Source organism: Erinaceus europaeus, chromosome 18, assembly GCF_950295315.1.
Source record: "Erinaceus europaeus chromosome 18, mEriEur2.1, whole genome shotgun sequence".
Taxonomy (NCBI): domain Eukaryota; kingdom Metazoa; phylum Chordata; class Mammalia; order Eulipotyphla; family Erinaceidae; genus Erinaceus; species Erinaceus europaeus.
This window is the reverse complement of record NC_080179.1, coordinates 55,999,805-56,014,945: the sequence shown is the minus strand read 5'-3', so window position 1 is coordinate 56,014,945 and position 15,141 is coordinate 55,999,805. Positions and strand designations below refer to the sequence as shown.

At 39.8% G+C, this 15,141-nt stretch overlaps 1 protein-coding gene across 1 annotated transcript in view; it reads right to left on the bottom strand.

The window, feature by feature from the left end:
• The window catches only part of THSD7B (thrombospondin type 1 domain containing 7B), a 1,062,005-nt gene that overhangs the window by 665,108 nt on the left and 381,756 nt on the right, over window positions 1-15,141 (bottom strand). The window contains exon 5 of the mRNA XM_007525013.3: window positions 10,979-11,148. Within this exon, the coding sequence (XP_007525075.1) occupies window positions 10,979-11,148 (170 nt within the window). The remainder of the gene's footprint in view (window positions 1-10,978; window positions 11,149-15,141) is intronic.

The following is a 15,141-nucleotide window of genomic DNA, read 5'->3' as shown; positions in this document are numbered from 1 at the left end:
TCCCATTCAAAGCTTTGGTCTATTTACATAAATCACTTTTACATTTACATCAAGCACTCCAGGGCATTGGTGGTTCAGTGATAGGATTCTCGCCTGCTCTGCCCCCTCCTTGTCACACTCTGATTTTCACCAGTCACTTTTCTCTCCACCCTCTCTATGTCACATCTTGTTTCCACCCTACTTGGTAAGTATATATAAAGACAGCATTGTGAGTTTTAAGGTAACTTGAGTTTAGCTTAGCTCGTCTTAGATTGTGCTGCGTCCTGCATGAATAAAGAGATACTGCCTACAGCTCAACCATGAGTCCCTGGTCGTCTGTTACCCGCCCGTGAAGCCAGCCCGGCGAAAACAACATAGCCCAGAGAAAACAACATATGGCGCCCAACGTGGGGCTGGACCTGCGCAACTCCCAGATAAGTGAAGACTTTGCCTACCTATGCACTATGGTCTTCTCTTCTACTTATGAAGAGGTTTGCCAAAGCCTCTACTGTTTCATTATGAGACAGTTTTTCTGTCTCTGGAACATTTTACTCTGGGCCACACTTTGGTTCCCTGACCGGGAACTTTGATTTCTTATGACCGGGATCATAGAGCTTGGGAGATGCACGGAGATTTCTCCTTGGACTTTCTGGATTCCCTCTCCCATGTTTCCTGAGGAAAAGGACTACATTTTGCTCCGGGCCACAGTTTGGTTCCCTGTAAATTTATGTGGGCAACAGCTCAGACAGGAGAAAGCTCTAAAAAGCTTATAAGCCACATGCTCTCCTGTTTTGCTGTGATGGGCTTATCTCTTCAAGTGAAAACCGACCGTGGACCAGCGTTTACCAGCAAACAATTTAAAGATTTTTGTTTCCTCTGGAACATTACTCATACCACAGGCATTCCCTATAATCCACAGGGACAAGGCATTGTCGAGAGGGCCCATCAAACTCTTAAGGCTCAATTGAATAAAGATAAAGGAGGAATGTATCCCCCCAATATCCAGCTAGCAAAAGCCTTAACTACGTTAAATCTCTTTAATATTTACAATAACTCGGACTTACCTCCTATTATTCTTCACTGGCAAACACTATCTACTCTCCCATCTATTAAGGTCAAATGGAGAGACCCACTCGATAAAATTTGGAAAGGGCCTGACCCTCTATTGCCCATTGGAAGAGGTTTTGCATGCATTTTCCCTCATAATTACTCTAAACCTGTCTGGGTTCCTGCCAGCCATGTCCGACAATACCCTCATGATGGCACTGTTATCCTTGAAGAACAAGAAATACAAGAGGACTAGACGCAAGATACATCCCAGGACCTACAAAAGTTGGCTCACAGAGCCCTCTCTCCTACCCCTTCCCTGAATGTCTTATGTTATGAATGGCCAGTTGTGTTTTGTGAGTGAATGTGCTGAATGACCAAAAATTTTTGTATGACCCATCTGTTCAGAAGTACTCTGTTAAAACCATTGTTAATAACATGCATTAACTCTCTAAGTAACCTGAGTCTGCTTATAGTCCAAAGTCAATTATAGTAAACCTCTAACTTGTTACAAGTTTTATTGTTTTTCACAAGTAAGTGATTACAGCTATCAAGCCTTCATATGAGGAATCATCTGTTCATATGGTAAGGTATTAAACTGTAAGAAGTTCCTCCATATCCAACCTATGTGAATTAGCAACATTCACATATTCTTGTAAACTTAACTGGTGTATCTTGTCTTGCCACCATAGGCCTGCCTTTGTCAGCCAACAATTTAAAGATGTTTCCCTTTATAACATCACCCATGCCACAGACATCCTTTACTACCCCCAAAGACAAATGGCTGTTCCCCTGGACATCACATCCACTGACTGCTTCCCTTAGACTTGAGATATGATCCTACCTCTTCATATAAATGGATACATTCCCCCTTCCTTACCTGTATACCCTTAGTTGTGGGACCCTAGCTTGTTTTACTTCTTCTGCTCACAATAGGTCCTATAATTCTTTTTTTTCAACATTTTAAATTTATTTATTAATGAGAAAGAGAGAAAGAACCAGAATCACTCTGGTACATGTGCTGCCAGGGATCGAACTCAGGACCTCATGATTAAGAGTCCAAGGCTTTATTCACTGCACCACCTCCCGGACCACAGTCCTATAATTCTTAACAAGCTCATGGCCTTTTGCGGCAACAGATTGATGCCATAAAGATGCAACCAATACAAATTCACTATCATAGGCTGGACATGGCAGAATATTGAGTTGCTGTGGAGGATTTGCCCCCCTCCATCAGAACGTCCATGTAGAGGGCTGGCTAGCCAATGACGGGTAAGAGGAAACTAGCGCTATCCAGTCAACCTAAGACAGGGCATCTGGTACTACTGGACAAAAATGACCAAGTGTTCCAATGATGGGTAAGACAGAAGACTGATCCCCAACCTAAGACAGGCACAGTCCAACCTGCCACAAAACAAAGTCCGCCAAACATCAAAACATGATATAAGACAGGGGGACATGTGGGGAGCCACATGTGCCCTCAAGGTTGCTATTGGCATGGCCATAGAGTTTATGTTAAAAGATAGTTCCTGGGAATCGGGCGGTGGCGCAGCGGGTTTAGCGCAGGTGGCGCTAAGTGCAAGAACTGGCTTGAGGATCCCAGTTTGAGCCCCCGGCTCCTCACCTGCAGGGGAATCACTTCACAGGCGGTGAAGCAGGTCTACAGGTATCTTTCTCTCCCTCTGTCTTTCCCTCCTCTCTCCATTTCTCTCTGTTCTATCCAACAACCACAATATCAGCAATAACAACAATATAATTACAACAAGAACAACTAGGGCAACAAAAGGCAAGATACAAAAAAAAAAAGGGATAAGATAGTTCCCGCTTCCCTACACCTTAGAGTCTTTGTTAAAAGATAAGGTCTTTTTCCCCATGAATCACCCAGGACCTTCCAGATAAACGGTTGACTACCATGACAAATAATATAAAATATAATCATAAATGAATAGGAAAGATACATCCCCCAATACTCAGTTGGTCAAGGCACCAAACCTCTTTTTCTATAAAGCATTCAAATCAGATGCCCTGCTAACCACGAGAAGAAGATTGTTTATGTTTCTTCCACAGGAATCCCAGAAAAAAAACATCTGGACCCCTGCACACCCTGACATCACCCACTAGATGGCACGACTACAGTGGCACACCCCCGAAACCCTAGATGTAACCTGACACGATTTGAAGAATCTGATTCGCAGACTCCAAGGACAGAACCTTTCCTGCTTGTCTGCCTTTCCTGTCTGTCTGTCTGTCTGCCTTTCCTGCTTTTGCATTGACCTGTCACGTTTTGGTGGTTCCAGCTCACTCTCTACAGAAAAGCAGAATTCCAGAGGCTGACCTTCCTCATGCAGCATTTCATCCCCTGCCATTTCTCCCCCTAGTCACCTACTTTGGACTGAGACTTCTATAGGACTCGCTGGTATACCCTTTGGACACTTTAGACAATTTTACAGCAGCTTCCTTCCCTTCACGTTGCTGGTTTTTCATAGATTGACCCTGAGTAGTTCATAGACTTTACACACTGTTGCCCTGGGCATTAGATAAAAGGAAAGGGGGAGATGCTGGGAAATTGTGCCAATGCAGTCACATCTGCCATGTTGTCCCTTCAGGCTACTGCTAGTTCCCGAAAGAGTTGGGACATTCTCGGAGTGCCTGTTCAGCCATGTTGTGCCCTCAGGACATTGTCTATATCCCCCCGATATCTGGAGTGCTTTGGTTACTACTCCCCCCTCCCATTCTCATGAGAGTTATCATCCTATCCTGGAGTGCTATGGTTACTCCTCCCCCTTCCCATTCTCGCGAAAGCTACTCCTATAAAAACCCTTGGTTTTCCGCACCTCACTCTCTTGCTGGCGCTCCACTCTGGTGTTCAGACGCAGGAAAGGTTACTGTGTGAGGCGGCCATTTTCTCTACCTCCATGTGGCCCAACCTGCTTCTCTAACACCCAACTCTGAGGTGCCAGCGCGAATAAAGATTTGTGTTTCCTCTTCGCTCCGGACCCTCTCTCTCTCTTCTCTGCGGCCCACGCATTACAACATCTGGCTCTACAACAGTTATTGTTGTTGGATAGGACAAAGAGAAGAGGGGAAGAGAGAGAGTGGGAGAAAAAGATAGACATCTGCAGACCTGTTTCATCCTGGTGAAGAGACTACCCTGTAGGTGGGAGCCGGGGGCTCAATCGGGATCCTTCCTTATGCCAGCCCTTGCACTTTGTGCCACATGTGCTTAACCCACTGCTCTACCACCCATCCCCCTCTCTTTCCTTCTCTTTCTCCCTCCTATCCTCTCAATTTATCTCTGCCTCTATTTATAATAATAATAATGATAATAATGATAATGATAATAATAATAATAATAATAAATGGCCACTGGCAGTAGGGGATTCATCCTACAATCACCAAAGTCCAGCAATAACCCTAGTGGTCGGGGGAAACCTGTAAAAGGGGAGGGTTGAGGTCTGTAAGAGGTACTTGTCAAAGTAGAAAAATCTCAACAACATAAGGGAACAAAAGGTCTGGTTTCACAAAGTCATTTTCACTGTCTTATTCCATGCTCTCCACTCCTACCAAGTCACTGCTATCTCTGAACATAAACATCTTTATTTCTTTCATAAAATGTCCCTATCCCCAGATGGAACATTCTTTTTTATTGATATACTAGACTCTATAAGAATTACATTTCTTTTTCTTTTTAGAATGTTTTTTCATTATTTTCATTTACTTATTGGATAGAGAAATCCAGAAATTGAGAGGGAAAAAGTAAATACACAGGAAGTGGGAAAGAGAAACCTACAGCCCTGCTTTACCACTTGCAAAGCTTTGCCTCTGCAGGTGAGGACAGGGGGTTCAAACCTGGGTCCTTATGCATTGCAACAGATGCACTCAACCAATGCACTATCACCCACCCCTAAGGCATTACAATTATAATGATGATTATACTCATCAATTAGTGGATGTTACTATGAGATAGCAAGCTAGCTACATGGGCAGATAGGCAAGTACTAGCAAGATAGGTAGGTAGGTTGGTTAGAGAGGCCAAAATTGAATGGATAGATGAATGGGAGAAGAAAAGTAGAGATAATAGGTATAAAATGATCATGTGGGCAAGGGAGATAGCATAATGCTTTTGCAAAGAGACTCTCATGCCTGAGGCTCCAAATTCCCAAGTTCAGCCTCCACACCACCATAAGTCAAAGCTGTGCAGTAATCAAAATAAATAAATAAATAAATAAATAACATATATTTATAAATAAATAAATCATGTTACCTGACTATTAAAGCATAACTGTTGGTTCAATTTTACAGTTAAAAGTTTATAAATGCATATCTATAATTAACTACTGTCTACTAAATTGCTTAAAACATATCTGGAAATAATAAATAATTTAAAAAATATAATTGTGTGGTTTTTCATTTACTGTCTACTCAGAAAATCAATATATTTAAAATATATTAATGGAATAACAATATATTACTGGAATAACAAGTAAGTGGTATGTCAAAGTTTCATTGTGGTCATAAATAAATACTACAACTAAAACATCTTAAAACATGTATTTATCTGATCATGTACTACCTCACTGTCAACTATAAGCCAAGTATGATAAAGACACAGTTTTTAAAAGCCTTAAAAAGCTATTCATTCTACAGATTCCTCTAGCAATTCAAAGTTAAACTGTCCTATTCTTATATTAATATATTATATATAATATATCATACTAACATATTATATAATATATATAAAATATATTTCCACTTGCTACTAAATCATGATCCTTAATTATGAAAATAAATAAAAAACAATTAGCAAGGAGTGTTCTACTTATGTATAATCACAACAAAACCTATCCCCAGTTTCTACTGTTTTTGTAATTTTCTTCTTTATTCAAAACATAAATATATTCTACTTTTATACTCCTTAACTCCAGATGTGTTGATACCCTCTTCTATAGGCCACAATGACATGAACAGGATAAATTTGTACTAGTCGCTTAAGTTTTGAAGGCACATGCTTTCTTTAAGTGGTGTTTACCTTTGAGAAATGACCCAGGAATATAGACTGAGTGGATTTCATTTTATTTGGAAAAAAAAAAAGACAAGAGGAAATATCCTCACAAAAGTAATCTAAGCTTTTAAATTTATAGGGAAACATCACTCTTGCTGTCACTTTATGAATTATAAAAGAGAAACACAATTCTCTCCACAGCAATAAATGTTAAACAAAATCATAAATACTCATTCCACATTTTCATTCCCATTTCTATTGACTTGGCAACCATTTCTAGCAATATAATTCCTATCAATTGTTACAGCAATAATTTGGCTACATTTAAAACACCACATGGAACAGTAACGTTATACACAGACACAGGACTGAATCTCAGAGAGATTGCAACAGAAATGATCAAAAACTCAGTATTCAGGTGAAGAGGACACCAAGAGGTATACTCAGCAAAGACAGAGATACTCTATGTGCTACTTAAGTTATAATCAGGAAGAGAACTAAAAGATACAGAACTTTCATAGGATGAGAAGGGGTAGGCGCTCATCAAAACAAATAAATAAATAAGTTTTTTGGGAAAAAGTTTAAAAAGAAAGACCAACAGGTCTTTAACCTAGAAGTCTTAATTTAAATTATGTTTATCTAACTGACCAGGAGGTGGTGCACCCAGCAGAGTACATACAAAGACCTAGATTCATAAGAGGATCTGTGCCTGTCCCTCTTTCTGTCCCACTTTCCCTGCCTGTCCATAGAAAGGTCATATTTTGCCTAGCCAACCCATGCCAGCAACTTAGTGAAAACTACTGCAGTTTTCAATGGAGGGGATGAGAATACAGAACTCCAGTGGTAGGAATATTATGGAATTATATCTATACTAAATACTAATAGAAAAAATTAAATTAGGGGGTGGAGTCAAGATGGAGACCTGAAAGCAGCAAGGAAAGAGATTCTCCCCAAAGATAATTCAAATCCTGGGAATTCTAAGCGAAAATAGGATTTTTAGGCCTATAGGAGATGTACTATAAAGGAGGGGTCAAAAAGGAACAATAGTGGAAAATTATAAATCATCTATAAACCAGCAAAAAGGAGCTTAAAGAACAAAGGAAGCAAAACCCTGAGTCATCCAAACTCCAGCCTCCAGCCTTTGGGGAAGAGGTGGATGGTTTATGGAAACTGGGCAGACAATAAGAGGCCCACCACCAGTGGAGTTAAAATCCCCAAAGGGGAACCTTTGGTCAGAATCATTGGGGAGTCAGCTAAAGCTACTTCCCTGCAATCCAGCTAACTAAGGGTCAGTTTGGATGGGATAGTATTTTCCTGTCCCCAGTCTGAATTGACTTACAGGCTGTTTCTGTTTTTGTGTTATATTGTTAGCTTGTTAGGTTATTGTCAGATATTGGCTGAAGGTTTTCTTGTGATTTCACCTGTAGAGGCATCTGTTTGGTAGTGGTTTTGCTCCTTCCTCCCCTTTTATTTTCTTATTGTTTAATTTTCTTTCTTTCTTTCTTTCTTTCTTTCTTTCTTTCTTTCTTTCTTTCTTTCTTTTTCTTCTTTCCTCTAGTTTGATAAAACTTCCCTTTCAGCTTTGTTGTGGTTATTATATTGGATAGTGTTTGATTTAGCTCTCTTTTGGAGAAGCCTTTGGCTTAGGAGCTGCTTTTTTGTTTATGTTATTGATTTTTTTCTCTCTGAAAATCTGCAATTTTGTTGCTATCATTGTTGTTATATTTACTGAGGCTTGTTTGTGATTTCATATGTGAAAGAAAGTGACTTTTTCTTTGAAATATTAAGTCAACTATAATCTTAGACCAGAGAGACCAGAAGCAACTGGGTACATCACTACATAAGATGCAGCTATATGTAAATAGCATTAAATGACATAATCCTGGGGAGATCTTGTATGATACAGAAAATACTAACAATGGGATTTTCAAAGTAAACCAAGTTTCCAGATAACTTGGTTATAATAACAACTAACTACTGCCTTCTTAAATCCTAAGAAAGCAGGAACCTTCCCCATTCTCTATAAAGCCCATATTTTCCCCAGTCCTGGAACCTCAGCAGTGGGGCTCATTTTTTAGCAGTCTTCTCTCTCAGTCTCTCTCTCTCTCTCTTTTTAATATTTATTTATTTATTCCCTTTTGTTGCCCTTGTTGTAGTTATTATTCATGTCACTATTGTTGGATAGGACAGAAAGAAATGGAGAGAGTAAGAGAAGATAGAAGGAGAGGAGAGAAAGATAGACAGACACCTGCAGACTTGCCTCACTGCCTGTGAAGCGACTCCTCTGCAGGTGAGGAGCCGGGGCTTGAACCTACATCCTTACGCTGGTCCTTGTGCTTCGTGACATGTGTGCTTAACCTTCTGCGCTACCGCCCAACTCCCAGCAGTCTTCTCTTGACCCATATCAATTAACACTGCATCTGCTGATCTTAACTTAATCAGTGCAACCAGTCCACCTCTACATGTTTCACTTTGAACTGTGTCCACAGACGACAGGCCTGAGATGTCAACCCTTCAGCTCCAGTACTGTGGTGAGACCTTTCCTAGTTCACAGGACTCCTTAACTCCACTTCCTAACAAAGCCACAGCACCTAGATATGAACCAGGGCCAGAGACAGAGCACATGTGCACCTGTATCCATAAGTTAGGGGAACATATATACCTGAAAACAAAAGTACACAATAGTTTGGAGTGACCCATTAAGTACAACAATCAAGTAGAAAGACCTTAAAAAGACACCAAAAAGTACTCAAATAGTTTCTACTTGGACCTACTCTCCTTAACTACTTCATATTTCACTTCCCTCAATCATGCCAAGGCTAACCTTGTCAGACAAAGTAAGGACTACAAAATCTGGATAAGGGCAAAAGACCAGCATACTTTAAGGTTGGCTTTTTTAATTACTACCCAGCCACCTGATCTCCCAGAGCCCTAATCAAGGAATTCTGGAATTCCCACACAGACATGATGGACCTAGACCTCTAACAGATCCCTCTCTCCACTGTCATGGCTTATCTCTATAAGGAAAAACATAATGGACCTTGCCTTCAATGTGGATCAACAATGGTAAGGACTACCCCATTCTCTGAAGGGAGATTAGACCAAAATACTCTACTACTCGAGGAAGATGGGTTCAGCAATGGGTGCAGCCTAGAATATTCCTAGTTATGAATGTGAACTCAGACCTACAGGGATGCAGAGGTTACACAGGCTCCTGAATAGAATATAGGCCCCAGATCAAATAGATGCAGTTTACAGTTAACAATATTTATAGGAAAGTTATGAAGGGAGGAGATACAGAACTCTGCTGGTGGGAATTGTGTGAAATTATACCCCTCTTATCTTATGGCCTTTGTTGATATTTTTTATTTTATCAAAAATTAAAATAATAGGTAGTCTGGGTGGTGGCACAGTGGATAAAGCACTGGACTCTAAAGCATGAGTTCGCGAGTTCAATCCCTGGCAGCACCTGTAACAGAGTGATGTCTGGTTCTTTCTCTCTCTCCTCCTCTTTCTCATGAATAAATAAATAAAATATTTAAAAAATTAAAATAATAGTAATAATAAAATTAATTTTTAAAAGAATTAAATTAGGCATGAAAACATGCACACACACAAAATGTATGCATACACCTTTTTAAACATTTCCCATTTTGACCACTTATGCAGAGAGCACTGCTGTGTTCTCAAATGTAGCTAATACATTCTACTGCCCACTTAATGGGCAGGAATCCAACATGGTGGCACTTGTGCCAAGATACCAGCAGTAAGATTCCCAATTAACAAGGCTGCAAGTCTCCCTGACAAGCAAAGGATCCTGCAAGTATTAACCTGTAGTACAGATGGATGGCATGACTGAGAGCACATAGGCACCAGCTTTATGAACACTCTCCTTGCCTATCGAAGTCAGATAACAGAATAAAAAAACGGAGTTTCCTGGCATTACCCTATGCCTGCCACACCCAATCAGACCAAGGACATTTGTGGCTTGAACATCTGGTTTGCATCATTCATGTATCTGTCCCCTAGTGCCTTCATTTAAGGCTGACAGAACTACTACTCAGAGTCTTTGGTTGGTTCCTTTAGCTATTCATTGACTATGTCCCACCTTCTCTCTGTTTACCATAGTTTTCCTTAGACAAGTGTACATATTCTTTCTATACATAAATTCCTGCCCTCTTTCTTTCTTATGCCATCACCCTCAGCTTTTCAATAAGCTGACTTAAGTAAATCAGAGCTAGCTTTTTAATTCTTGTATTACACTATCTCAGACTCTGAAAGTAATGAACAATTAGTGCTGAGATTGTTCTTGTCTAATAGATGGTCTACCATAGAGCATAGGATGGTGACCCTCCTCTCTTCTTCTGTGTAATAGTTTCTCACTTCTCTCTTCTCCTTTTTCCATATGATATAGATACCCAAAGAACTGGATGTGAAATTGACACAACTACAGAATTTAAAAAAATTACTCACTCACACACACACACACACACACACACACACACACACACCCTCCCACTCTCCCCCCTCATCTCTCTCTCTCTTTCTCACACACACACACACATACACACATCCCCCCACCTCATCTCTCTCTCCCCTACACACACACATTTGAAGAAAGAAAGGGAATGCTGCTTATTTATTACCAATTGACTCACTCCAGCATACTTGTCCCTCTGTAACATTCATTTGTGCTAAAGATCTTAGGTATGTTTTGTTGCTGAGTTTTGCAATTACCCTTTGAGGAAAAAAAACGTTATTATTATCATTGCTATTTTAATAACTCACCACAAATAACAGAACATAAATGGTGCTTAGCAAATAGTTACAAAACCAAATAGTAAGTCTGTGAATGTTGAGGCTCCATTTTATCCAGAATAATATGAGGAGATGGTGCTGGAGTTGATTTGCCTTTCAGCATGCCATCCTACCCCAGCAGTGGCTGCTTACCTTCCCTGGTTCTCTGTGTAGTGGATGCTGGAGTGTTCTGGGCACAGTACACCTCTCGGGTCTGGATCCCTCCTCCACAGATGGATCCCATCACATGCCAGTGTGGGTCCTGCTGCTCCAGCAGGAGAGAGACTTGACATTCTCTCCATTCAGAGGTCCTCCAGGAATACCTGTTTGGTTTGGTTTATTCAAAAGAAGAATAAGAAGTAAGGAAAATATAAAACTGAAAGGAAAAATTATACATATGGGGGTCGGGTGGTAGCAGAGCGGGTTAAGAGCACGTGGTGTGAAGTTCAAGGATGGGCTTAAGGATCCAGGTTTAAGCCCCCGGCTCCCTGCCCCCCCTGCAGGGGAGTCACTTCACAAGCAATGAAGCAGGTCTGCAGGTGTCTATCTTTCTCTTCCCTTCTCTGTCTTCCCCTCCTCTCTCCATTTCTCTCTCTGTCCTATCCAACAACTATGACATCAACAACAATAATAACTACAACAATAATAAAAAAACAAGTGTAACAAAAGGGAAAATAAATAAATAAATATATATATATATACACACATATATCATACATCAGATATATGTAATATCTCCTTCTGGGACCACATCTTTGCTTATGGATTAAGAAGTCTCTTAGCTTTTTCCTGGAGAAATGTCCTGCCTTTTATCATGGTAACAGCACAAGATGAACGAAGAGAGTGAAAAAGGGAAATATAGATAAACAGTGTCTGTGCCTTGACCCTGGTACTATAACAGAATTAGAAAACAAAAAAAAGATAAAAAACAGATGAGTATGTTCATACCAGCTGTTATACCAACTGAATTTGGCATGGATATTTTTCTACACAAACTTCTAGATAACTTTATGTAAAGGTCGGTCTGTTAAAATTAGTAGTGAATGAATATGTGAAACTGAAAACATATTATTTTGAATGAACAGAGATGATATTCAATGTTTTAATTGCCTTGACACCAAAAAAGCAATTTTGCCTATTTGACCCCACTGGAGTAAAGATATTCAATATATATATATATATATATATGACTGCACTATGTTTAATTTTCAATATATGCAGATATGTTGTTAATTGATTTAAATTAAAATATATCCCATTTCATAGCTGCTTAGGACATATACTTTAACACATAAATGAAAGTGTAACACAAGTTTACTGACAACTGGTAGAAAAGAAAACAATCATTAACAACACCACACTCATACCTAGGAGATTTATCTCTGAATTGTAAATGATATCTCTGTATTCCAAGGGAAATAGGATGTACTAGGAGTGAGAGTTTGATGGTTACAAAGTTCTTACTTTAAATGTCTTACTCCAAAGGAGCCCTAAGATCCCTTTATCTAGGTGAAGGTGAGGTGTAGCAACTCACCCCAAGGCTTCTATGATGCAGTAGCAAATAACATAGGCAAAGAGGGGTCTTTGGTGTAGACAAGTATGCTTCAGTGTCAAACTAACCTAGATTCAATCTGAGTCATGCCGTTTACTTACTAGTCATGTAACTTTGTCATAGTTCTGTTTTACTATCTGTAAAATGGAAATAATAATGCCAACCTTGGAATGTGTCATATAACACATTGGAGGTAAAATTGTTTTACAGATACCCCTCATGCAGAGCTGGCAAATTGTTCCCATGTGTAGACAACTGTGCTGTAAACCATTAACCCCACAATAAAAAAAAGAAAGCACTTGCATCCATATACACTGAGCATCTTGATTATTCTATTGATTTAATCAAAAGTCCTAATATGAGGGATTCGGAAGTGCTAGCTCAGTTCCTACCCATCTAATTCCAGCAAATAAAATGCAAGAAAAAGGAGGAGGGACAAAAAATTTAGAAGTAGACCAAATAATAGCAATTTTGTGCTAGTTCTGGAAAAAAACAGGCCACTTTATATGAACTGCTTTTTCCATTAGTTTATCATGACCCTATAAGCATTCAGCACAGAAGGAATTAGAAAAGTCATCATGGAGAAAAATGAGATGGGAAGTTTAATGACTATCGTTTTAAGAAAAGTAGCTAGAGTTCTGTTGGTAGCTCATTAACCAAAAACATCCAAATTCTATTCAGTGGCAAACAACAAGTTTTCTAAAGAAAAGGGAGATGTTTATCACTATCACTGCTATTTACCACCACAGAAAAAATACCTACCCAGCAAGAGTAAAGGGGGAAAAAAAGTACACAGCTAGGAGCATTGCAGGCTGCAGTTATTTCAGAACCAGTCTTTTTTGACTAGCAGGGCAGGATACACCCAGCTGCCCTTCAGAGACTGAGGTTATCCCTACAGTCCTTGCTTCACGGTGAGGACAAAGTCCTGGGAGGGCTCACAAGATGGCTTTCCTTATGGAAGCAGCTAGTGGTGGTGAAGAGAGGGACCCTTTAGAGGTCTAGGCCCATCATGTGTATGGGAATCCAAGGATTCCCTAACCAGGGCCCCAGATGAGCAGGTGGTGTGATATTGACCAAAAGGATCATTATTAGGTGGGTCAGTCTCTTGTCCTTATCCAACTTTTATAGTTCTTTCTTTATCTGATAATCTTAGATTTTCTCTTAGTTATTTACGCATTGAGTATCATTTGTTGAGCCCAGCACAGTTAGGTTTTGGGGATCTGTCTTCATTGGGCCTTTCTGCTAGGCTGTCCTGCTAATTTGGACTGAGTCCAAACAATTACAGAATTTATGATGCCTTCTTTAGGCACTTTAACCATTATTGAGAATTACTCCTTGCTTATGGATACATGTACACCTGTAGCCAGTACCCTTGTCCCTAGCTTAATCTGGTATCTGTTACTTAGTTAAATGATGTGCCATCCAATATAGGTATAGATAGTCCCATGTGTTAGGAAAGGTCTCACCAGATTTAAAGAGTTGCAAGGTTGACTTCTCAGGCTCAGTATCTCTAGTGCTAAATATATTTATATATGGGCCCTGGAGCAGGTAGATGAACACAAATAGTTAATATTAGCCACAAAATTTCTTTTTTTTCAAGAAAGGGAGCTACTCTCTGTCCTAATCCAACTTTCTAGATCCTTTTCTCTACTCTGACACAATTCTCTCAGAAAATATCTTACACAATTTCAAGCTAGATACCAAGCTCAAGCAAAACTACCATAGTTGTATGCCCCAAGGAACAAGCCTAGAATGAATTTTCGAGCTTTCTTCTTCGCTAAAATCCCTAATCTCATCTTCTCTAATCCTATTTTTTGGTTCCTGTTCATTAACCATTTTGTCTCAACCTAGGCTATGCCACCTTCCAGACACCAAGTTACAGATGCTACTATGACTCCATCCCAACTTCTCTGGGCAGACGACCTCAACAGTGTGTCCTGGACACATGCATCTCTAGAGCTCTGGTCCACTAGGGAAAGATAGAAACAGGCTGGGGGTATGGATTGAACTGTGAATGCCCATGCTCAGTGGAGAAGCAATTATAGAAGCCAGAACTCCTATCTTCTGCTCCCCCAAAACAACCTTAATCCATACTCCTAGAGGGGGAGAAGTGATAGGAGGAAGAAGATAAGAGTGCTCTGAACTCCACTTCCATTAGCACCCAGAAAGAGAGAAGGAAAAGGAGAGGGACATATGGAGTTACTATGTTGTCATGAGTGGCTTGAAGGGGAAGAGAGGGTTAAATCAGAAAAAAGGGGGGTAATTATGTATAAATGTAGAACGATAGTTGTAGACATGATGGTTGGCCCATGTCTACAACCTTAGGGGAACTGTGGTGGATTACAGTAGAGAAAGTGAAGATTCAGAACTCTCGTGGTGAGAATATTATGGATTCAAACCCCTGTTGACATGTAATTCTGCAATATAAAAATAAAAAAAAAAAGAATAGGGAAGGTTCCAATAGAGGGGAGGGGACATGGGACCCTGATGTTGGGAACTGTGTGGAATTGTATACTTTGCCTCACAATTTTGTTAATCATTATGAAATCACTAATAACATTTTTAAAATAGTAAAAAAATGAATTTAAAAAAGAAAAAAAAAAGTACACCAGTAAAGGACTTCTATACCCTGTTTATAAAATCTGACTCTTTTCACAGTCTACTCATCCTTTTCCCCTTTTTTTTTCTACAGCTTTATGTTTAATCACAGATCGATCACCCAGTGGCTATGAAAACTGAACATACTGAATTCTACCAACCTAAG